The sequence below is a fragment of the Grus americana genome, chromosome 7 (assembly GCF_028858705.1).
Source record: "Grus americana isolate bGruAme1 chromosome 7, bGruAme1.mat, whole genome shotgun sequence".
NCBI lineage: Eukaryota > Metazoa > Chordata > Aves > Gruiformes > Gruidae > Grus > Grus americana.
Genome location: NC_072858.1, coordinates 12,700,203 through 12,725,895, shown reverse-complemented (window position 1 = coordinate 12,725,895; position 25,693 = coordinate 12,700,203). Strand labels below are relative to the sequence as shown.

Below are 25,693 nucleotides of genomic sequence, written 5' to 3'. Positions count from 1 at the left end.
AGCCTGATTTTTTCTTACTCACTGAAGTGATTAAGCAATATCACCCCAGAGACTTCTTGTTTGCCTGCACATATCACCACAACCGTCTCAGCTTCCTCCAAAGCAAGGGCAGAGGCCTGGTGTGCTGGAAATTTGGCAAGGTAAGGTCTGTTCCCATTTCTTAATGGAGCTATTCTGTTTTCTTTCTCCCTTCAGCTTGCTAAAATTTCTTCCTGGTGACTTGATTAAAGGATTTTTTTTTCAAGAAGCAGCATGGTAATTCTGATTTAGAAGAGTACCATATATATCATGAAAAGCACTATAAAGCAGCCCTTGAAACGCAGAGGGGTTCAGAGATAGGTAAATAAAGCGCTTTGGGCTGGGAGCTGAACCGCAGTGTTCTGATGAGTGGATACTTGCTGAAGTGAATATTGGCATGAAAATGGGTTGAAAAGCCACTGTAGAAGTACATGTAGCACCATCAGTGCTCAGATCCTGTTACTAAAGCAGTGCTTTTCTCACACCACTTAGTGCACCATCACCACGCAGAAGGAAGGATTGCTATGGATAATTTGACTTATCAGTAGGCAGTCTGCCTCAGGATGCAGAATTTGTAGTGATTATTGTAGCCTTTTCCTTTCCAATGACCTGCTCACAAGAGATTACATGACATTGCTCAAAAAGCAGGTAAATGGCCTTCATAAGCAAACCCCTCATTTTTTTCCAGTCTATATCTTAAATTTTATTTTTATTTCTTACAAATCCAGGACATTCAAAAAAAGCCCAACCCTAGGAGCAGGTGAATTCACACTGACAGATTCCTTCTGGATGTAATACCTGAAGTTTAGCTTCCAAATTGCTCTTCCACTGATTTCCCCCACCCCCATGTCATTAGACTAAATGGAAAAAAATGTTATGCCATTACCATTTGTGTTCAAACTCAGAGAAGTCCTGGTGGCTTCCAGACTTCCTCCAGGGACTCATCTTTCCTGCATAGCTACAGTGCTAGAGAAAAGGGGAGTGATGTGCTCTTGTTCATTATCAGGTTATTGTACAGGGCTTTCTGTCATGAGAAAGCTCTGCAGAACCCTGTAGAATACTTTTTTTTTTTTTTTTGCATAATTCACTTTCTTCTGAAAGTGAATCTTTATACCAAAAAGACACAAATGCTTTAATTAAGATTAGATGTCTTTCTAAAGGAAATTTCCCAGCTCTGCTGGATATCACTAAGCTCAAAGCAGGAATTGGACTGAAATTTTCTGGTTCGTGGGGTCTTTAGTGCTCAAGACTTGATTGCTCCATCTTCACTGTGCCTTTGCTGGCTGGAAGCAGGAGCAGGCTGAGAAAGGGGACACCAGCAAGAGCTGGTGCCTCATGCCCTGACTGGTCTGGTGGGTAAGTCTGAAATCAGGATGAGCTCGGGTTGCCTACAAAGTCCACCTGCCATAGGAGCACCTTTACAAAAAGGCCTTTCTTGAAACAACCATGGACCATCCTTTCTGGCTGATGTCTTGTGGTATAACCACAACAGGAGATGGAAGAGTTGGGGAAAACAGAGCACCCATACAGGACAAAAACAAAACTGTGGGAGCCTATCTGCATTTCCCTTTGGCTCCCCGTCCTGCCTGCGTGAGTGCCTCGATGCAGAGCTGACCCCAGCGTGTCCCACAGCAGGATACTGCGTCTGCGTGAGTGCCTCGATGCAGAGCTGACCCCAGCGTGTCCCACAGCAGGGTACTGCGTCTGCGTGAGTGCCTCGATGCAGAGCTGACCCCAGCGTGTCCCACAGCAGGGTACTGCGTCTGCGTGAGTGCCTCGATGCAGAGCTGACCCCAGCGTGTCCCACAGCAGGGTACTGCGTCTGCGTGAGTACCTCGATGCAGAGCTGACCCCAGCGTGTCCCACAGCAGGGTACTGCGTCTGCAGGGCTGCGCAGGCTCTCCGGAGGGGCTTCCCACCCCTACTAAAACCCAGCTGAAAACTGGGGGGGGGGAAATTGGAGAAAACACCTGGCAGAATTTCCCTCAAATGAGTGTACAGTGTTGTTTCTCCTCCCCCAGAAACCTAATTCTTCGAAAAATGTACTATTCATTAGAAGAGGTAACACCAGTTTGGCCTTCCAGCAGTGAAGGAGCATTTGTGAAAAGCAAAGATATAAATGTTGCTAATTATGACCTACGTACATTGATGTAATGATGTGAACAGGGCTTAGTGCTTACAGTCTGTGGGTAAATGAAGGATGCTGGTTTCCAAAGTGGCCAAGTGCTGAATTCACTTTCAGAAAAATAAATTAAACTCCCATTTAAAAGAGTGTTTTATTTACTTTTTTTTTCCCCCTTTTCATTGCTGGGAAGGAAACATTTCCCTAGATGATACTATAATAATATTCAAATGCAATTCCCTGAGAATACTGAGTAATTTCAAATCCTGACTAAGATATTTAATTTGAAATTAGTTAAGTGGTTATTTGGCTGAAAGGGATTTTAAAAATAAGTTCTACTTATGAATCCTCAGGCTAAGGAAATATTCTAGTGAATTTAATTAAGAATGGGATTCTTTACTAACTTCAATCCAGTAGTAACCTGCAGGTTTGTCTTTTGGTAATTAACGTGTCTGCTGGTTAATATGATAATCATGACCATATTTGCAACAACTGAGAACTCTAATCAAACAAACAAAAAAAATTGCTAATAATCATCCTCAGTGTTCACAGAGTTATTTTCTTGGAGGAACCTTCTGGCTGCATTTATACATATTATTGATAGTGTTGGTATTACTTATCTCAAAATCTACAAACTGCTAATATGCTGATGTTTTAGGATTGAACAAGGTTCAGGAGGGTAGGCAGTCTGGCAATCTGTATCAGTAAAATTTTGTGATAAAGGGAGCTGGTCTTTTTTTCCTCTTTGCTGTAAGTGTCTTCTAAATGGTTTTAAGATGCTGTCTCAGGAAAAAAAAAAGTAAAGATGAGAAACTGTTTTATGAAAAGATACAGTTACTGATTTCTTAATAAAATAGTAATATTTTAAAGGTAAGAATTTGACAGTTTTGGGGGGGTTTATTTAGCTTTCTCCAATGTTATTTCATTTTTGAAAAAATAAGCTATCTGGTGTTAAAAACACAGCAATGAGGTATTTCCAATGTATATGGAGAGGGTTTTGCATTACACTCCCCAGTGCTGCTTTCTTAGCAATTAATCAGCAATAAATGAGGGTCAGCTTGGAAAGACAGGGGTCGAGTCTTCTCAGGAGGAGCCTTTGTAGCAGTGTGAGAAATTAGTGACACAATTTACTAGCCGATAGGGCTTCTGAGCACAGGGTGCTGAACTCCAGACAGCGCTGCCAAGAGGGAGTGCACCCCCGACTCTTCCCAGCTAAAGGAGCTTTCCGGAGGAGGATTTCGGCTGCGTGCCTGAACTTCCTCAGCCGGACCTAGTGCTGTAGGATTCACTGCCTTCCACACCTTACCTTAGCTGAGGGTTTGCTTCAGGGCAATGGTAACCTCAAACGGCATCGGTCCTTCCCACAGCAGCTGCCTACACTGAGGCTGGAGGAATGCCCAAAAGCTTCAGACAGAAACACAATTCTGCTACAAAACTCTCTACCCTCACCATGACTCTCCACTCCCTCCTTTTAGCCCCTCTCCCAGCTGAGAATTGCTCAGCTACGATGCCTGTGACAAAGGAGGCTGGAGAGGACAGCACAGGGGTATCGGATGGGAAGGGACCATACGAAACACCGCGTCAGGTTCCCCGCCATCTCAGGCCATCGCGTCAGAGCAAGACCCGGCAAGACAATGAGGAAAGGGATTCCTGTGGATTGCAGGAGGGAAGGGTAGCTCCCGGGACAGTCTCTGTCTCTGGAGGCCCCTTCCTTCTTTTCTTTCTGCAGATGCCTGCATGCCAACATCATGCAGCACCTGAGTTGTGGAGTTTATTCCTACACTTTTTCCACCCTGAGTTCAAGCATTCAGGATCAGGGTGTAAATAAGGCAATAAGGCCGTGTGAGTGGAAATGCTCACAAGATAAATACATTCATCTTTCAGATCTGCTGCCAAATTCTGAATGATAATGGGCCTTGACAACTGCGATGGTCTCCCAAGGCTGGCATTATAACAAATCTTTTAAATTCATCTGTTCTTCAAGAAAAAGAAAGCCTTTTTAGTTCTTTGAAAAATATGACCAGAACTCACACAAGGGGTCCTCATATGCTTCTGAAAGTCTCCTTTTAACTGTACACTTTACAGTCATTGGAAAAGCACTGAAATATTCAAAGATGCCAAAATCAAAGGCTAGCTAGTGTCCAGTTAATCCAGCCAGCAGGTGTCTGTGGGTAGCTGGTGGAGATTCTCTGTAGACGATGTTAATGCTCTTTCAGGTATCATCTAGTAAAAAAGGAAATAGGAGAAAAAAGAGAGCTTCTTGTTGTTATTATGATGATGATGATTTAGCCAGGTGTTGTTGTTGTTGTTGTTGTTATTATTATTCCCCCAGGTGTTTGAGTCCTAGCTTCTCTGTCATTTAATTTGTGCATGATTTTTCATGTATACTAGGGAAAAGATGGTAAGATCTGAAAGTGGGATCCAACTCCAGAGCTAGAAATACTCATAATTTCTCCTTGTTAACTATTTGTTTGTCAAGATACAGGGCTTTCTTTTTCTGCAAGTTTTGGAGAAAAATGCACGTTAGTATCTTTCTATGCACAATGTGGAAATCAAAATTTCAAAAGGGAGCCAATACAATAATCTATTTTTAGAATCTAGCTCAAACAAGTCAACAAAATAACGTTGGCTTCCTTCTGCATTATCATCTCAATTAAAAAGGATAATTAGAAGTATTACATAGATGAAGGAAAAGTTCAAGTAAAACTAAGGATTGAAGGTAAATTTCTTCTCACTGAAACCAGAACATTCTTTGAAATTAGAAAAAAAGGTGCAATAATTACAAGGAAAAGAATAATTGCTTTTAATTAATAAAGATATTTAGATTAACAGGAAAGCAAAATAGATAGCTAGGGAGGGATATAATTTCATTTTTGTTAAGAGCTGCTAAATGTAATCCTCTATATCATAACACACACTGAGTGCTTGAGGAGTTTCAGCAACAAAGTGTTGCTGAAAATAAACTAGTGTTTATTTTCCCCTGAAGTTAACTCCAATAACCCTGATTGTGCCTTAGAAGAAAAGAGCTCTTCTTGTAACTGTATCAAAGGGCTGAGGAACCTGAAAAAAAAAAAAAACAAACCACTGTAAAGGAAATAAGCGCTGCTCTTTTACAGATAAACACTGAGGACAGCTGAAGGCTGTGGGCTAACTCTTTGGGTAAGTTTTCAGGTGAACATGGCATGAAGACACGGGAAAAAATTAAAATCCAGTAATGATAAATAAGTCAAAGCGGATGGTCAGGTCAGGCTTTCCGACGGGCACTGTCGGCAGCCTGACTACGGAGCCTTCCTCTGCAGCCGCTTCCAAGCTCCAGTGGGCACACTGGCTCTGACCCTGGTTCAGGCTTAGCTAAACGTGACAGCAAGTGAGATTAATAACCCAGCTGCTCTGGTTTAGGACTTCAAGTGAGGAAAAATATCTCTGGACTCAGGAAGGGCCTCTCTCTCCTGTCCATTAAGGAAATGATTTTTCAAAGTGTAAACATTAGCTGGGAAACTAACTGCTTTCTGTGGCTTTGAAAATTTCCTCCCTGAACTGCAAATTATTTTGGATACAAGTTGTCTTTCATCCTGTGACAGTTAAGAGTGCCAGGGCCTCTAGTCACTAATGGCACATAAATAATTAACGCAATGATACTCCTGAAAGTTCACCCATAGTGGAAAACACTTTTATCTATGCAAACCAATGCGGCAGCAGGGGAAAATCTACTCCATGAGCAGCGCACTCCAAGACTTTGTTCAAGAAATCAGTCTCTCTGGTCCTGTGGCTCTGCAGCAGAGTCTGAAGAAGGATTTTGGTTGTACATTTATTAGTGTTTCTTCTGGGTCCCTTGAGCAAGCACTTCCCAGAGACACGCATAGGTGCAGCTGGTTAGGGTATTGCAGCTCAGACCAAATGCCTTCGCCTCACACGTGAGGCCACAGAAGGAAGGGAAGAAACCTCAGGTCTCTGCTGCAGACATGTTGTGGCTTCAGGGGAGCACGAAGGAGGATTACACTGTTTTGAATCTTGCACTCCCTGGGTGGGACTAGGGAGGTGTGGGAAGTGGGAAAAAGTGTTGTTTGTTGTGAATCATCTGGTGTAAATATTCCACATGATGTACAGCATTCAGTCCTCAACAGTGCTGAGTCTCATCCACCCACCCGAGGTAACACGGGGCAGGAATCGCTCAGAAGGGGCAGTTGGTGTGAGGTCTGTACGTGCTACGGACGTTAAGGAAGGTTTCCAGCCTCAGCCAAAATGCCAAGAGCTGGACTCTGCACAGAGACTGCCTTAGCCCCGCAGGGACCCTCGGTCTGGAGCGCAGCGCACATGCAGAGACATGGAGACACGCTGCATCCCAGACCCTCCTGGTGTGGAGACCAGGGCTCAGCCCCTCAGTTCAGGCTTTCTCTGCACTGACAGGATAAAGATGTTCCTCCAATGCAGGCAGGGTTAATAATCGAAGGATTTCTCCCTTAAAGCACTTTGTAACACTACATTTAAATGTGCTGCATGCATTATTCATCTTTTTGCAGCAAGCAGCAAGAGCGGAGGCAGCTGTCAGTCCAATCAGCGTTTCAGAGCTCTACCCTCCAGCTGCCTCTGGGGGGCACGATAAGGAGTGACATGGGCCATGGGACGAGCGGCCCACGCTTTCGGGCTGCGGAGCAGTTATTTGCCAGGGCAGTTTCAGTCCCAGAAACGCTGCCATATCCAGCTTTGTCTAGGGAAGTCTGGAGGAGAATTTTGTGACAAAAAGGGAGGGTTTTTTCTTGCTTCTATGTTATACTGAAGGCAGTCAGTCGTGACTCTCCTCTTAACAGCTCTGCTCCATTCCTTCTCTTGCACCCTTGTCTCTCAGGGCTTCTCCATAAAAGGTTATAAAAACTACAGAACTTTGAGATTGTAGCTTATTTTCTCTGCAGTTTGGTGGATACCACAACTCACAGGTCAGACAAATGATTATGGTTTAGATCCTTATATACAATCAATTTGAATATGAAGCACAACATAAGCAATATCCTGGCTACTGTTAGTGATACTCAGAATCGTAGCATGGTCTGGGTTGGAAGGGAACTTAAAGATCATCTAGTTCCAACCCCCTGCCATGGGCAGGGACACCCTCCACTAGACCAGGTTGCCCAAAGCAAAAGATGTTGGATTGTGCATCTCATTCAGAGGTCTCATACACAGTGCTGAGGGTTTTTTTTTTTTCCTGTAGAGAAGGTCTGATTAAGGGTCACTTGTGAAAATGAGCTAAGATTACAATGTAAGACTCAATCTGCAACATAGCGGTGAGAAAACTTGTTCCCTTATTTTGTTAATTTTATATTTTGTTAATTTTATCCAATTACAATGTCACCTCTCTTGCCTATGTGCATACAGCACCTAGCACTGGGGTGGCTGTACCACAACACAAACAACAGGGGAGACATCTTGAAATTCCCACATTGATAAATATATAACAACACAGATTTCTTCTAGGTCCTGCTTTCAGCACAGGGAATGGTAATAGATAACCATACTCCCCAAAAGGAAATAAGGGAAAGGAAAAGCTAAAATTAAAACTGCAGCTGAAACATTATGTGTTAGATTCATGACTTGGTACATGATAGCACTTACTTTGATGTTATCAATCAGAAAACAATTTGACTTCAGTCTTTTCTTCTGGGTATTATGGCCAGGATCATACCAACACTCATCTAAACAGATCTGTTCTAGCTCAAGTATTATTTATTCACATGCTTTATTATTCTGTTTTATGGAAAAATGCAAGGACAGCATCTCATTAACTGAGAGAAAATAAAGTTGGTTTTTGGTTTTTTTTATGTCACGAACATGGTAGCTCTTCAACAAGGGGTAACGTTCAAAACACTGAATGTACCTAGAGATATAATGTGGCAAGGAAACTTTCCATGCATTCAATGAGAGATGACAGCACACAGATAAAATACTAACCCCTTGTTATGAGCTCTAGGTACCAGGCTAAATGCAATTGTCAGAAATTCTCAGTAGAAGTTGACAGGACCAAGACAGGGTAGATTTAGGGACACTGGAAATCCCTGCTTCATTTGCATAAGCATTTCAGCAAGTGCTTTAAGAGTCTTGCTTTCCAGCAAAAGTTTAAGCAACTCAACGTAGCCACACATTAACGGCAAGCAATTGTTTGAGGCCCAGATCCTCAAAAGTATTTAAACACCAACACCTACTGATTTCCAGGAAACACAATCCAGCAGTTTAGCTTAAATGTGCTGCTAGGTGGAGAAGTATAAACCTCTCTGAAGCCAATATATCTGTCCCATCCATATGTCTGTGTTCTGGCACTTGAGATGATAGTAGAGAATCCGCATCAAATTAGGAAAATATTTTATTTGAGGTTTTAACCATATTTTTACTCCTTGCTCTTTCTGACAAAGGATAATGAACTTTTTTATTCTCTCAAGGTATGATAATATCCTGAGAAAATTCGTATTGGATTTTATAAGTATTTGGTATACTTTTTCTCTATTGCCTGAGTGTTCAGCCATTAGCAGTGCATCACTGTGGTGTTATACAAACCAGAAAACAACTACAAATAACAAGCAGTCTCTGCCTGGGGACACACACAAGCTGAATAGAATGATCTGAAAATGCTTTAGAGATGCTTGCCAAAACCAGACTTACTGTTTATGGCCAGAACAGATGCCTGCTAATTCAGGTGGGCACTTAAAACGATAAAAGCAGATTGCATCTATGCACACATCTCTGAGTCACCTGCACTCCGGCCATGTCTGCACCAGCCATTCGTCAAGCCTGAACGAAAGGTGAAGAAAGGCTGCAGTGTCTGCTGAAGCATTTTAGGCTGGTAATTGTAATTATACTGGGATTTGCCCAGGGTGTGAAAACCACACACTCCTCCAATGAGCAAATTCATCATTCCTGGACTTGGCATGTGATACCATGGCCTTGGTTGTTGACGATGTCCAAACCCCAGGTCTTTGACTATTTATGTGTGTATATAAATTCCTATGCCAGGGGTACAAAAAAGGCTAGAGAACTGAACCAGGAGCCAGTTATAAGAGGCAGAACAATCCGCTGGTTGCTTCCTGACTTGAAAAACAGAGGAACTACATCCTCTTTCTTTTTCTGAGCAACATGCATCCACTGTCATCTGGAAAGCTGACAGAGACTTCCTATGCTTCAATGTCTTCACATGTAAAACCTGATTAAGCAGTGATGTGAATAATTTAGACCTTCCTTTATCAATGTTGACAAAAGGGTAGTCAAAAAGATATTTTAAGGGAACCTTTAACAGAGAGTGTGCGTGGGGAAGGATGACCATGGGCAGGGAATGGAGCTGAAGTTCCAGGGAGCTGCTCAGAGTTCTGCCATTGACTGTCTGGAAACCAGAAAAACAGCATTGCACCTCTGCATCCCTCAGCTTCCCCATCCATAAAATGGAGATCACACTATCAAGCTTCACTTTATAAAGCCCTTTGCCTGAGGGCTGAGAAAGTTACCTTCATATTGGCATCTTGCTTCTAAGAACTATATTTTCAGAAGCACACTATCACCACATTCTCCCACTTCTACTGAACACCCCTTTCTTTTTGAAGTTATCATCTTCCTTCCTTCCTAATGTTGTTAGTGATCCCAGTCAGGGACAGAGAGCTAAAATGAGCAACAAAACCACAGGCCTTCATTTAGAGACATAATCTGTTTAATAAATATGACTGTAAAAGCAATAAACAATAGCAATTATACATTACGCTACATTGTATTTAACAAAAGGGAAAAAGAAGATGAAAAAGTACATCAAAAAAAGTAATTTTAAAATTAGAAATAGTTCCAACACTCTAAGAAAACTTTTTGATTGGCTTACTATAAAAATAAGTGAGCTAATGTTGGACTTCAGTGGGGAGTATTATACAGTTGCTGCCAAAACTTTCCCATCTTTCTTAAAGCTGTAGTTGCAAACACAATAGCAAAGCCATACAAACTGCTGTGTTTCTACCTGCCTTCAGAAAAACTACAGAAAGACACAGAGGACTCTGTGCTGTGATTATCATTTGATACTATGGGTCTAATGTTCTCACATTCTTTTTCTTTGCCAGCAAGTAGGTTGATTGGGGCCCATGCCCATTTTGTGACAGAGAAATTCAAACCCATCACAACCACCAAACCCCTGCCCCAGGACTCTGGGTAATGCCAACAACGCTGCTTTCTCCTGTTTTTAACTCAGGTGCAATGTCTATTGAACAAAATCTATTCACATCAGGAATCAGGGTGCCTCCTAAGTGTGCTACACTGATTATGAACTGCCCTCTATTCGCCTTCACCTAACATAGTTAAGTGTATGTTGGTTATTGTCTTTCTCTCTTTGCACTTCAACCCAAAATCCTGGTGCTAGGTTTTCCTGAGTTGGGTTGGAAAACAACAGCTGTGATGACCATAGGTTAGGCTTCAGCCAGATATCCAGTGTCCTGGGAGGACCTGTTTGAAGTATGCTAAGCCTGCTTTCCTGCTGTTCCCTTGCATAGTCTACGTGAACATGTCCTGCAGCCTCATTTCTAGTTGCAGTGAAAGATACAAGCTTATGTTACTGGTAAGAAATCAAATGTTGTACAAGAGTGGTCTTGTGGTTCTGGGGCTCAAAATGCCTGGCAACAATCTCAGGCCAAATCCGCCTTTATTCTCCCTCCTCTGCCCAGAGTGGTAGTAGTTTGCAGATTTGCAGCCAAAGCGGTTTGCCAAGGCAGCGTGTAGACTTTTCCCTTCTCCCTATTCTATAGAAAAGGTGTCTTTCAAAAAAAATTATTCCTTGGGGCGACTCCCAAAAGGCAGAGATCTCCTGGGACTTCCCCAGAAAAATCCAAACATCAGCGCTAAATGCAGCTGAGGGTGTTACTAGGGCTTTCTCTTAGCCAAAATTGAAGGTGTAAGGCTGGTACAAAGTACAGTGTAAGTTCATGCTGGCAATAGCCTCCTGCAAGTGCAGTATGGACAGACCTCCCTTCCTGTAACGCATGCTAGTTCTGTTCCGTCCAAGGTCAGAAGGCAGGAAGTTATCTTTCAACAGTGCTATCAGTGGGGTGTCTTGGTGTGAGTAGGCTAAAAAAGCTGTTTAAGAAAGCCTCCTCGCAGCTGTGGGGCACAGGCAGCAGCTGCAACTAGAGGAATGAAGGGCAGAGTCCAAACAAAGACATAAATCAGATTGACCAAGAATATTTTCAGTGCCTTTAAACTCCAGTGCGATTTTTTGTGTGTCCTATGAAAGTCTGCAGCCCAAAGTGCTAAAAGAGCAGTTAAATCTAAAGCCAAGAACCCTAAACACCCCCTCCCACCTCCCCCAGCCCTTCTCCCCCCACATCCCAGCCCACCCCTCTCCCTAAAGAAGAGACCCCCATGCATATTCTTGGCCTATATCATTATGAATTTTCTACAAATTAGAGACAGATCAGAAAAAAGAGAGTGGAGGGGTGAGGGTAAGGGCCGCAGGAGTGAATAGTGGTACCAGTTCCTCTCCCCCCCACCCCCCACTAAAATTGAACACCTGTACAATGCAGTTCCGGTATGGTCTCAGTATAATGTCCACATGCACAGGCTTAAAGCTAAAAACCCTTTGTCATCTGAAGAATTAAAAAGTTCAAATGCAGTGAGCTCTCCTCTTTTTTTAGATACAGATATATACTGGTGTCCTCGATTCAACCATTTACATAGGTAGGGATTTCTTTTGCGCTCTGGGGCTCAGCAGCTGTGGAAATACTTCCTGTGGCAAAGAAAGAACAAAATAAGAGCGTCAGTAAATAACAAGTGTGTTTAGCCAAGGAAGATGTTTGAAGGTATCACCTTGCTGGCCTTTGGGATTCAAATGTTCCAGACTGACACGTTCTTCTCAGAAATGTTTTCTTGTCATTCAAAACACTGAAGGTGATGTCCTGTTCTTTTGCTAATGAAGATGATTCACCCATGTTGAATAGAAGAGGGAGAGGCCAGAGCAGAGGGGTGGAGGGAATGAGGGGTCGAGGTCCTCAGAGGAAATGTGTAACTCATTTGCAATGATAAGGTGTTGGAGATTTTATAAATAACCTTAAGCTTTGCATTTGCAAAAGAAGAGCCTAAACCACTCACATCCAGAAAATAGGAACTGTGGGTTTTTGCTGCCAGAGTTTGGAGAGAATATTAAATGATCCAGGGACATTCATTCAGATTCCTCCAAGGAAGGATCCCTGAATGTTTGTCAAAGGGGTTGAAAAAACCTGGCTTCTGAACAAGCATACAAAAGAGAAACACCCAATTACAGTCTTGCTTTGTTTTCCCAAAAGAAAGAAAACTCATTAAAAAAGAAATTGCTGATTTCCAGAAACAGATGAGGTGGTTGTATAGGAGAGTGAAGAGCCTTTGCACTTTCTATTCTGTTCACACCTAGGTCCAGACCTTTTCATTTTGTCAATGAGCTCTGATTCAGTTTCCTCATTCATCTTACTGACAGGATGGAAAAACACTCTTTGGAAGTTTGTTGGACTGATTCCTTTTGATAGAGAATTGAGTCTATGTATCCCACACATTTACCTTTTGTGCTCACTAGTGCAGTTACAGGTGCAAACCAAGGAGCTATAGAAGGCCAATTTCTGGTTCAATACAGTGTCCAGTAGCACAGCTGACAAACACACAAAATGCTGGCTATTGTAGAAAGCCAGAAATGCTATAGTTGCACCAAATGAAAACCTATCCCCAAAATTGGCTTTTGACTGCTCTTATCCTAGAGGCTTCAAGGCATTAGTTTCCAACACCAGCAAGAGCAGTTTTGAAGACACCTTGAACAGAGCTAGCAGGTGACTGACTCTTGCCACTTCAGTCTGAGTGACCTGTGAAAATATGTGCTTCCCTACCTCTGGAACAGTGTGAACCACAGTCATTACATTCTTTTAGAAAAGAGAAGCTCGAAGCCCATCTAACTCTATGAACAGAGTTCCTGGCCTGAAATTGGGTGTTTCTCCCTTAGTATCTTACATCAATTTTGCCTTGGAGGCTTCTGGGGGAAAAAGAAAGAAAAACAAACAAAAAAAAGAATTGTTAAAGTTTAGGACCCACCGCTCCGGGTCTTGGCTTGAAACCTCTTGGTGATCCACAAGCCTTTTGGAAGTCCTCTGTCCAGACTACCTTGGTTGCATTTCCTTTCCTTGGGTTCTGGACTGTGGCCTGGGGTTGCTCTGTATGGGGAACACCACATGGGAAGGTTGGTTCCCTCACTCCATCCTGTGTTCTGCTAAGCAGGGATATCCAGGTCGGCTGACGAATAGCTGCTTAAAAGCTTTTAATAGCTACCAGATTTCTCCTTAGTGAATGGGTGAGGAGACATCAGTATTGATTGCAGTGGGGTTTCCAGCTTAGACAACAGTTTCATCAAGAGACTTTCTTCTTTTTCCTCCCAGGTTGTTTCACAGGCCACAATCTTAGCACATCACATTCCCTCCTTTAATTGCCCTTCCCCTTGCTCCCTTCTCTGCAGTAGCTATGACTCCATGCCTGCTTTAGTAAACACTCCCCTACATTTTCGGGACATCCTCAGGAGGGATGGGTTAAGCTGATGAAATTGTGCAAATAAGGGATCTCAGTTATGACTATGTTTCACTCCTGCCTAAGTCAAAACAGCTATAAACTTTAATTCCTCTAAAATAAGTCCATGTCCTTACTGGCAGGGGTCCTGTACTGTACCTCTGGTCTGGGCCTGCAGAATTGTCACCTTGCAAGTGAAGCTGAGCAATGCCTGAGCAATGCTGGCTCTAGCAGAACATGTCCCCAGGCTGAAACCTCCCTGCTCCGTCCCAACACTTTTACTGTACTCAGGGTAACAGAAAACATACAAGCATGAACAAATGCGTGACTGATCCCAGTATGCCCACTTCAAGTCTATTCACTTCAGGTCCTAGGAAAGCAGGTTTTGCAAATTTTCAACCAGAGAGGCCTGTGGGAGAAATCAGCCTGAGGGCAAACCCAGCTGCCCAATGCTGACGTCCCAGGTTTTGCTCGATTTCCCTGGAAATCACCCAGGCTAGCATCGCTGCTGGCAAAAAGGTCTGGCACAGCACGAAGGCCACAGCAGTCAAAACACCAATGAATATTTAGCTTTTAGATCTGACTTACCGAATCACCTGCTCACCTCCATGTTCCAGGTGAGGGTGGCTGAAGTTCTCCTCGATATGCCTCAGGTGTGGGGTTTAGCCCCGCAACTACATGAGCCCCAGCAAAATAAATTAAATTGCCTTATAGCGCAAGTTAAGTGCCGGCAGGATTTTTGAGAAGGGGAAGGGATCTACATAGAGCAACTAGGAGAGAGAAAAAGCCTAAAGTTGTTCCCCTCCCTTTCATCACATGGCAGTGAGGGAGAGGGGAGAGTTAGCAAGGTTTCCTGTAGCAAAACTAATGCTGCAGCAGAAGAGGATGGGAGGAGGAGTGTGCAGGAATATGGGAAGGGGGGGAGGCTGAGAAAAGGGTTAGCCAATTATAAGTCAGAGTCTGACCAGCTGCGGGATGCTGCAAGTTATTTACCTATGGGCTGGACTTCCAACTTCTCATCTACTAGTTGCTCAGGGCTCATCAGCTCACTTTGAGGGACATTAGGTATGCTTTCCCTCTGACTGACTGGACTGACCATCTCTTGATCTTTTTCATTCTGCATCTGTGCATATATATTAAGGCCAGGAATCTTCCTAAAACATTAACAGAAACCATCATTGTGGGGTACTCTGGCAGTTGATGTAGCATCAGCTTTTACAAACCGAGAAACAAATCACTGCCAAAAAGAAAACCCAGCAAAACAAAACCCAAACACCTCAGTGAAAGGTGGCCATGGGGAGAAGAAATGGCTCAGGGAGGGTCGTACCTTTTGAACTTGTAGATTACAAAGACAGCTAGGCCCACAAAAACGACAGAGAGGAGCATCAGCATAGCTGAACCACTGTGACTGGGAGTGAGGTCCACCAGGGGAGCTGCAAGAGAGGGAGAGAAGGTTAGAGCTGCCCTCAGGCCTCATCTGTCCATGCATCTCCAGGACTTCTCCCCCTTTCTAATCCCGCTGGGAAGAAACCTGGGTTCAGACCACTTGTAGTGCTCAACCCATCCCTTGATGTGAAGCCCCATAGCTTCTCCTTAGAGGTGTCTCTTCTCTGGCCTGTTAGAGGATTGCCTGAAACATACTTTTTCATATTGCAGACAATTACCTAAGGTAGTTGCAAATGAGGTCACTTGGGTACAAAACTAGCATTTTCTGGATGATCCTGGAGCTACCCATGGGCTAACTTGTCATGCTGACTTTCTATTTTGCATAGAGCTAGTTTGGGTAGCTCCCAACGCATAGTGAATAATGAGCAATCTGGTCCTCAATTTTACTTAAGCAACAATACTTACCATTGTCCTCTTCCTTCCTGACCAAAAGTCCAGTGCCCTTCACAGACACTACCTCAGCATCCATGCCTTATCATGGCATGCTCTTCTCACACATCTGACATTTTCAGTCTTTTCCTTTATCCCATTCCTACCTCCCAAACATGTTCTACTTTCTGTACTCTGGTGCCCTGCTCTCTCTCCCACAAGTCTTCCATGCAAGGGAGTGCACAGGTTCAAGAAAAAAAAAAAAAAAACAAAACCCCTAATCAAACAAAAAGTCTTTCTGTGCTTCTCAGTTTTGCTGATCACCTTTTTATAGCCCCTTGCAAAATACAGCCACACAAACCAGCCAGAAGCATGGCTTTCCCAGAAATACAAAGTAAATTTTATTACATGGAGAGCATTTCCATCACTCACACACACAGAAAGACATCTAGCATCCACAAAGGGACACACATAGGTCCAGCAGTCTCAGTTGTTCATGCAGACATTAATAAAACATACTATAGACAGGTATGCAGCTGTAGCTGTGCCACACAGCAGATACATCCTCACTGTCTCTATCTGGCATCACATACAGAACAAGGCATAGGTAGCACCTTCCTCTGCAAAGCAATGAAAGTTAACTTGAACCGGTCATACACATCCTCTGCCTCTTCTTCCTCTTCTCAGGCACTGAACAGACTCATCCTAAACTACAGCCAGGGGACACAAGAAAACGTGCACACGCAAGCAAATAATTACTCAGGGACACACATCACATGCACACACATTTTCAGCTGTCACACCCATCCTGATAAAGCCAAAATTTACAAAGAGACGTGAAAAAACTTCTTCCCACATCAAGCAGGCTATCGTCAGCAAGGTGGGGCACTGGGGTAAAATGATCCCTTATTATGAATTCCTCACACATCTCCACTCTGTCCCCTTTACATCTGTATTTTGTGGGTCTCTGCAGTTCTGTGGGATGACAAAGTGGCTCTCCGACTGATTCAAGCTCAGCATCACTCAATGTTCTTGTTATAATGCTGCACTGAGAGTCTGGTAATAAACAGCTATTATTTAACTGCTTTTGCGAGGAATATTGGCATATTTTACTCTGCCTTAGAGTTGAGGTTGTTGTCTGTTAGATTGGGGATGTTGTTTTATTTTTTCTTTCATGAGAAGAAGGAAAGAACATGATGAATGCATTGTAATCTGTTGTCCAAAATTGCCATAAATTAATCCTTCATCCAGTGTGGCCTGAACAAAGAAGACGGAGGTGTGAAATGTGCTGAGCCCAACGCCTGTCGCTCTTCTGTGCTCCAGGGAATGCACATGCTCACATACCACACGCACTTGCACACACATGCTCTTTCTACAGGCTATGCTTAAATATCCACACCAAGCTAGTTTGGATACCTGCACTTCTGTTCCCTGCAACTCCTCTGCTGCAGGAATTTCTGCTGTGCATGATCAGGCACACACAGAGGGAGGAACAAACGTGTGCACTGACGCATGGGAACTTATATGTAGGCATACGTATACATACGTGTGCACTTACACAAACACATGCTGAGCTCTAGGGTTCAGTCAGCTACAGCCCATAGCTGCCAGGAGTCCAACACAGAGTCATAGTGAAAAGGCTGGGAAAGAAGGGATACCACAGACCAGAGCAGCACCTCTGGGCCATGTGCATCCCCCTGGATTGTGTTTTCTAGGGACTACTTCTGGTCCTGGCTTGTGTTCCAGGTTTCCCTGCTTTATTTTATTTAATTTTTATTAAAGCTTGGATTTCAACAGGACAATTCTTCTTCTTCCTTGACAACCAAAACAATAGTTTTCAGCAGAGAAGTAAATCTCTCTTTTGGCATTTTGTCAAATTCTAAACTAGTCCCAAGTTTTGATGTCAAGAAATTGGGCTATTTAGACAGGGAACTGAGTCATGACCACTGCATCTTGATAAGGAGCCACATTCCCTCAAAGACCTCACAGTGGCTGCTCTCTGGGCTTTTTAATATCTAGTTTGGCAGTCCAGGCTCATTTTGCATTCTTACTGAATCATATTTCTGCAAGAGACAAAATCCTGTAATGTTCCTGTAGGACACTGTGAAGCCAGTTACAGCAATCACTCGCATCTTACCAGCAGCTTTGAAATACAACAAAGCCTGCCTTGCAGGACAAATGAGTATTTGCATCTCTTATGGACAAAAAGTACTCATTCCTGGTGTGTGTAAATACAAATAAAAATGTGCATTTTCGGCAAGCACAAAGATCATGTATTTACACAGCATGTCTGAGCCGAGCACCCTCTGGTTCAGCCTGAGCTAGCAACAAACAGGTCAGCACATGCTCGGAGGCCATACCGTTATTTGGCACGGCAGTATGCCACACGAATAGACCCTGTCTTTTGGTTCATTCAGGGCAGCAGACAAGGTTTAGTAGCCCAGAAAAGTGCTACAGTACCTCCACTGACTATCTGGCTTTGGGACTGGAGCTTTTTGCCAGCTCTGAGCATTGATGGAGCAGCTGGGGACCCTGTGCACTCTGTCGTGCAGAGGCACCCAGAATTCCTCTCCAAGAAGCTGCAGGAGGCTCCTACATAAAGCACAAAACTTGGATCCAGATTCATCTTGTATTGAAGGCAGGGCTGGAGATGTGATTTTAAGTGGCATCTGTTTCCACTACATGAAATCAGGAGTGTCTCTTCAGTAGCAAGAGGTAAAGATGAGCCTTTCCCAGGAATATCTAACATGATTCTTTCTAATGATGATTTTTTAGAAAAGGCCTACAAGATACTCAGGGCCAGAGTAGTCACGTCTAAATGTTCATTTGGAATTTGATCTTGAATTTAATGAACATTGACCAAAATAGAAAACAGCCACGTGCATAGGCAGAGTAAATGCCTAGAAACTAATTTCAAAAATAATGAGCAATTGAGGGTAACTCCACGTTCGAAGCTCACATTAAGATGCTTTCAAATATACTTTTTTTAAGACATGGGCACTGAACATTTCTGAAAGTACATGTAGTATCACTGGTCATCGTTGAAAATTCAGTCCAAGGATTGCTTCTCTGATAAAAACTATTATGTAAAACATATAGTCATTTAAATCTTAAATGTAAAGTCACACAATTCTTCTGTGTCATATGTCTATTACTTTTTTTTTTTTTTCAATCCTCAGGATAAAAAAAAAAAATATCAAACTGACTTCTCAAGCTGTTGTGGTTTTTTTCTTTAGAGATTACTCAGCTGTGCTGCATCTCTGGTTTTTTTATGCTTTTGGTTCTAACATGTCTAAAAGTAAGCATCTGATCATCTGTTCCACAGCTAATGGAAAGCAGAAACATGCAGCAATATTCCCATGGCAGATATTATCAAGTTCTCATTAGAAAAAATGAAATATTGCAAACACCAAGGCTTTCTTCTGGGGGGATTTAAATGCAGTCGCATTACACTCTTTTTTAACAGTCTCTTTTTCTTTCCCTTTATGGACAAGGCAGCACATGGACTGACACCAGCTGGGGCAGACCTGTTCATACCATTAAAAGCTTTTTGAAGAGCAGTTTGCTGGTACAAGCGAACTGAGGCTTTTAGTTTGCAAGTCAGCAAAAGAAGCCAATACCAACTGATCAGAATTTTCAACAGCTCCTGAAGAAAAGAAATTCCTAAGAATCCTGAGCACGGATTTGTTCATCCCATCTCTTGTAATAGCTAAATAGTGCCTATGCTGTGAAATGAGGGTTTAGCATACAGAATAGACAGGGACACATATAATTAAATATCAGGACTTTGGAGATGGCTAATTTTGAGATAGGATTAATTGAAGTCCAAACTGCCTGATCTTATGTGTGTGCATATGTAAGTTGATTCTAGTCTTTCAGACTGCTGAACACTTCTGAGCTGTGCTTAGTTGTTTTGAATGTTCATTGACTCTAGAATATCTGAATACATCCAAGGCTAGCTGGTAACCTTTGCACTGTGTGATCCAGGCTGAATACACCATGGTGCTGCTTAGCTGTTGAATATTTCAGAGATGGCCAAGAAGTACACATTTCTACTGCTACTTATACTGCATTTCCAACATCAGCAGCAAATTCTTGCACATAAGTAAACAAAAGGATTAGCTGTAAATACAAAAACTACTATATCTTTTTGGCATGATAAAGAAAGGAGAGGTGAAGCAGGCATTTTCATGTCTGCCCATACACTGAGTTGTTATTGTGACAAAAAATAAGAGGTGTTTAAAATACAGCTGATAGCACACTACCACCATCAGGGAATCTGTTGCTTGCTGTGCTGGAGAGCAACAGAGAGGGCGTACAAAGAAAGAGGATACTGACCTGCTGTTAAATGGGCAGCATGGACAAGGATTCGAACCCCTGGCTTCAACTCAAAATGAACCAGGTTTTGGTTCAGTTTCTGGATCAGTGTTTCTGAAATCTGGAAAAAAAGGAGAAAATAAGAAATGCATTTTTTTCTTGATCATTGCTTTAGATTGCTAATAGATGGGTAGGAAATGAGGCTGCACACAAAGCAAAGATTTTGCAGAGGCACCAGACTTTCTGAGCACAATCTCCTTACAACAAGGGAGTTTGTGAAAGCTGAACACATGTGCCAGTACTATGTCCAGAGTGGTTTGGGTATGGTTAGAAATGACTGATAGCAATTAGTTGCCCTGTCACACCTCTGTAGGAGCGACCGAGCAGCAAAAGGGAATTGATCCCCAAAGGAACGTTGCACCCACGTGTGTAAGTGTCCGCAGGACCAGCCAGCAACAGCACATCACTGAACTCCATTTAATATTCAAGCAGAGAGAAGTATTTCAATTGTTGACATGCATTCGCTCATAACAAATAACTTTTTGCTCGTTGAGTGGCCAGTTCTATGATCTTAGAGCATGTTCATAGCATGTGATATACCTGAATCAAAATGAATAGTTTAGTCCTTACCTCAGCTTGCATTAAAATTTCAAGTCCTAAAAACAAATTTCATTTCATCCAGCTCTGACTTTTAAGTCAGCTGTTCCCTATCCGTAAGTATGTACCAGAACCAGCTCAAATCTGAAAGTGTTTACTGACTACAGAGTAAAGCTTAAACAAAAGGCATGTTCCATCTATTCTTATGGGTTACACACAGAGAAAACATGTTCTTATGTTCTCTCTTTCATGGGACAGACATTCCATGGAGCTTTTAGATCACTAGATTATCTTACCATAACTCTGATAACAACAATACAGCTCAAGCAGAAATGAAGCAGGCTATTCCTCCTTAAAGAACATAACAGAAAAGATGAGCATTTGCTGGGATAAGACCCTGTGAAATTTGTATTTGTACAATGAAGAAGCCAAGCTTTCGTCCAATCTGTTGGTAAACATTCTTTTAAGTCAGTTTGTCACAATATGCACAGAGCCACTTTCTCCATATCACTCTTAATTATATCCAGGAAGTTCTAGGCATGTTGCCATTAAAAGCAAAAAATCCAGATAGGTTAATCAAGGAATGGAAGCCTATAGATATAGTGTTGATAGTTTGTTGTGCGTCTTTTATATGTTCATTTGCTAGATGTCTCATGTATTTCACATTTTCTTACAGCAGCGAGCAATTTTCCAACTGAACATAACCACTGTTCTGTCTGGTGGTTTATTAGAGGTGGTTAAAAAACTGCAAAAAACCCACCCCTACCCCACAACCCTTAATATGCAGTTGCTGAGAATGTTATGTTTTTATAGCCATATCAAGATCAAGAGGAACCATATTCTAGTGCTCACCACTTAATTTAATTTGTTTTAAAAAAATCCTTATTCCTTCTTGAAGATTAATGAAAAATTGTCAGAAAAAAGAACATTCCAATAATTTTTACACCATCTTTTTCATGTTCTTCATTTTTGTCTGGTTGAGTTATTTCAGTAAATGCTACACAGATATGATTAGATGTTCCTTGGCTATCATTCATCACAGTATGAGATTTATCTGCCTCTTTTATTTTTTTAACATTCTTAATGGTTCTTTCAATACTCTTGGCTTGTACACTTCATTTCTGGCTGCTGATCACTTGAATAGGTGCCTTTGGTCCAATATCAATTTGGCAATAACTCTTACAGGCATTTTATTTATATTTTTAATATATCTCTTTAAAGTTTACAATTTTTTCATGAGTGCCAGAATGAGCAGTAAATATATTTCTTCCAATAACAAGAAAAAATACCACCTGCTTACAAAGAGCCATCTGCTGAGCTCAGAACAGCAGGGATGGTGACACAAAGATGTGCAGTACATGAAGAACGCCTGGGAAGCAAATTATATCCCTCTTTAAGAATCTGAGCATATTAATAACCAAGACTGACAACTATAAAGAGTGCTTCATCTCTAAAACTGGAGCAACAGATGCAGATTGATATGCTGTAAACCAGGTACTTTAATGGTTCATGGAAATAACGGGAAAAATCTCATCCTGGCCATTTCCAGTCCCAAACATGACCTAACAACTCTCCTCCACACCCCTGCAGGAATTATCTTCCTTTGTGCTCTGAGATTCTGATGCTGCTGGAGCAGATGAGCCTATTAAAAAAACCAACCAAAAGAGAGTAAACTGAAGAAAAAAGCCAACCACATTGTGTCATTCCTCTTCAACACATTGCAATAGCTGCATGAAATGGTCAGGTAAACAGTAGAGGTAAAAAACCATACATTATGCCTACTATACAAAAAGAGGCTTAATGTGATGTATAACTGACAATGCAGTTGGCAAATGTTGCTACCTAGCATTGGAGAATGGTTTCATCAAGGATTTGGGCAAGAAATGGAAGAATAGGAGAACCTTAAGAAAGTCAGCATGAGAAGGGACCAGAGACTGTTTGGCACCAGTGACATGAAGGAACACAGATCTCTCTCACCCGGCCTGCCTGAGGACTCCTGCCGCGCAGAGTGAGGAGGGCAAAACAGCAGCACTGGCAGGGACATTACAGGTGAGAGGTGCTGTGGCAAGTTGAGTGTGTGAGAGAAAGCTCAACCAATATTTCTTGCCTGGCAAGTCGATGAAAAGGCATAATAGGAAGGGGAGAGGCAGTAAGAGTGAAGTGGTAAGAAAAAGGAAGAAAGGCAGAGAAAAACTGTCACAAATGAAGTTTATTATTACTGTATCTCATTGTTACCTGGTGATGAATGAGGACCTCATTGTACTACATCCTAGACAAATGCAACTCAGAATAAAATGATTTCTGCCTGAAACCATCAGTATCTCAGCAGAAGCTTGAAATAGCCGTCACTATTTCAGGGCTATATGCAAAATGTCAAAACATGCAGCAGCTGTTCATGCTGCTCAGTGTATACAGCATACCTCCCTGGCTCAATTAATTATATGCTCTCCCAGTGGCTTTTTGGGTGCCACTTTTTTGCCCGTGTCTTTATGGAATCTGAACAAGTCAAAAAATGAATAACAGCCTGAGACCTTCAAAAGTGCCAGAAGTTCTTGTGAGCATCAGACATCTGCTTTCCTCAGGAAGCTCTGGAGATTCCCAGCACACACTTCTGAGGGGAGAACAGATGCATTCAGACATGTTTTAAAAATGTTTGCTTGCTTGGTACAATATTTTCATTTCTCTTTACGTGGAAAGTCAGATTCTCTTCAAAATAGTCATATAGACAGTATAGAAAGAGGGAGAAAAATGCATTTTTGTACTTCTAAAAATTATCTGAACTAGAAACCATACACAATGGTTTACAAATGTCAGTGAGGTGAACGAGCAGGTTACAGACAGCTAAAGGGACAAATTCACATTGGGATCGGACACTGCTCTCCAAAGTTGGGCCTGATAATGTTTCTGGTCCTCACATGGTCCCAAGGGGATCTGTGAACCACAGGTCACTCTGGACACTCACTTTGAGATTGGAGAAGTGGCTCTTCTGCCTTCCCTATTCTATCAAGTCTACTTCTAGCTTAGTGGATCACAGGTTGTCAGACTTTACCCTAGGAGTGGTTCTGATTCATCTGATTTGTTTACAACATTAATAAAGTGTCTTTGAAGTAAATCTCCACACAAAGGCTGATCTCAGTCACTGAGGTAATGAAAATGGGAAACATTTTGAGTCTTGTGCCTCCCTTTATTTCTGAGTTGAAAGTGGTGCCATGGATGCATTTTTGTTTAAGAAGCAGATAAGAAAATATCAAAGTACTTTGGCCTGTTTCAAAAATAGCTATGCGGCTCCAATTGAACTGCTAGACCTTCAGCTGGGAAACAGGTTGGCCTTAGCCCTGTCACTGTTCCTCTCCCACTCCTGGAGATACAACTAACTCAGCTGAAGACAAAACTTCTTAGAATAGCAACCTCCTAATTTGTAGTCTTCAAGAGTCTCCCTTGTGAAAATAATTAGCTTTCAGAATTAGTTTTGGTCCTTAACTGAGCCTCATTGACTTTATCTGCTTCATTTGCAGAATTAAGCATGATGTGCAAAAATAATTCAGTAATAGAAACCATTCTTCATGTATCATTTTTCATCAAAGGACACATAATGAATAATAATAACAGACAATTTGTGAAGGAAAAAAAAGAGATTCCAATTTAAAAATGGGACAAAACAAAAATTAATTTGGCTTCTCTTAGCATTTTGTCAGAATTAGGACTGTGAAAGAACCATGTGCACCAAGAAACAGAATTATCACTCAGAAGGCCATTTTCCCATGCCTTTATTGAATTTTGAAACCTCTGGTGTAAATTGGTTTAGACTAACTGAATGTGATTCAACTGTGCCAGTATGTACTAGCTAAGAATCTAGATAATTTTAAAGATACTGTGTAAGGATCTCAACTAATGAGTGCTACACTTCAATTCATTGAGTAAATCAATAAACAACTAAGGAAAGAATTATGCACATTGATTGGTAGGAAGCAACTTGAACCAGCATTACAAATGTGAATCATGAGTCCAGGGCAAATGTAGATTACTTTAAACTGTGCCACTCGCCCTGCATAACCATGGTTACTTCACATGAGGCCTCTAAACCTTGATTGCCTTAGCACTGAAAAGACCATAATCACTGACTTACAGGGTCCAGCAGGAATTTCTTGAGTTCATTTAATGAAAGATGCTAAATTCAAGCTGCTGTTAGTTTCCAGAGATACCGTGGGAGCACAAGGCAGAGGACATTCCTGTGGTTACTCTGGGACAAGAACTGACCAGCAGATACGAACACAGAGAGAACCTGGACATAAAAGCCAGGATCCACTTTAGATGAACCAAAGTGACAAGGAGGAGTCTTGAGAATCAAGGGCTGCTCGGTACACCAAGCAAAAGATGAGAAGGAGAGAGGGCTGATAGTCACATGGCAGGAGTTAACTCAAAGATATTAAGACAAAGGTATATAGACAGCCTCTTCTACGGCATACAAGCAGCTGATCAAGAAAAGCTGGCTAAGGAAAAAAACCCTTGGTACAAGGTCTTCTAGTTTATATTATTCCATTCTCTCCCCACCTGCCTTTACTTCTTGAATACCAGCCCAACCTTCCCTAAGCACCCAGTGGAAGACTTGGTCTGCCTACAAAAGTACAGATGTTAAAAAAAATCTCTCCTAGTAAGCTCTAGAGGATTTACCTCTCTTATTGGAATTTAATTTCCAGGACTGATTGGCACCATTTTCTGTAAGATTTGAAGGTGTTCCTTATTGTAAACTTGTGGCTAAAATATTTTGGTGATAGCACATCTGAAATACATCAGAGGAAAGAAAAGCAGTGAAAGTAAATATGCTAAAACACTAAAGCTCAGGAGGGTGGGTGAAAAAAAACTGTATAAAAAAAGATAGAAACTCCATCAGCTACAATGAAGCAGAAGTAAAAGTAAATCTGCTTTAAGGAAAGAATCCTAAGACATATACAAATACAGGCTTCCTGAATGCTATTCCCCATAGCATTAAATTCGCCTGATGTATTTCATCTCCTCAGTTCATCACTGCCCATTTGATATTCAGTCATCCATGTTATTTCCCATCTCTTTGGCTGGATACAGATACTGGCCACAGCTGCAACATGTTGAGCACAGTTGGCTACCAACCAGCTGGTGTTGCCATTTGCCAAAGACTCCATCATGCTTGCTACATTGCTGATAGCTCTTTTCAGAGAAAAGATTAATGGCCTCAAATGTCATTAACTAGATGCTCTTGCATCTATTTTACATTCTGCTTTTATGGTTATTTTGAATAGGCCAGGTAAAACAATGCAAATGGGG

The 25,693-nt window shown here is 42.0% G+C and overlaps 1 protein-coding gene across 4 annotated transcripts in view; it reads right to left on the bottom strand.

Annotated features, from left to right (window-relative positions):
* Positions 1-9,810: 9,810 nt before the first annotated feature.
* The window catches only part of SORCS1 (sortilin related VPS10 domain containing receptor 1), a 299,661-nt gene continuing 283,778 nt past the window's right edge, over positions 9,811-25,693 (bottom strand). The window contains exons 24-28 of one of the 4 annotated variants that reach the window (XM_054832336.1): positions 19,817-19,916; positions 14,991-15,096; positions 14,657-14,817; positions 13,199-13,317; positions 11,511-11,873 (exon numbers count right to left, since the gene is read on the bottom strand). In XM_054832336.1, the coding sequence (XP_054688311.1) occupies positions 11,817-11,873; positions 13,199-13,317; positions 14,657-14,817; positions 14,991-15,096; positions 19,817-19,916 (543 nt within the window). In that variant the 3' untranslated portion in view covers positions 11,511-11,816. Of the gene's footprint in view, positions 11,874-13,198; positions 13,318-14,656; positions 14,818-14,990; positions 15,097-19,816; positions 19,917-25,693 lie in introns of all 4 variants that reach the window. The other 3 variants (XM_054832337.1, XM_054832338.1, XM_054832339.1) reach the window with 3 other exon arrangements.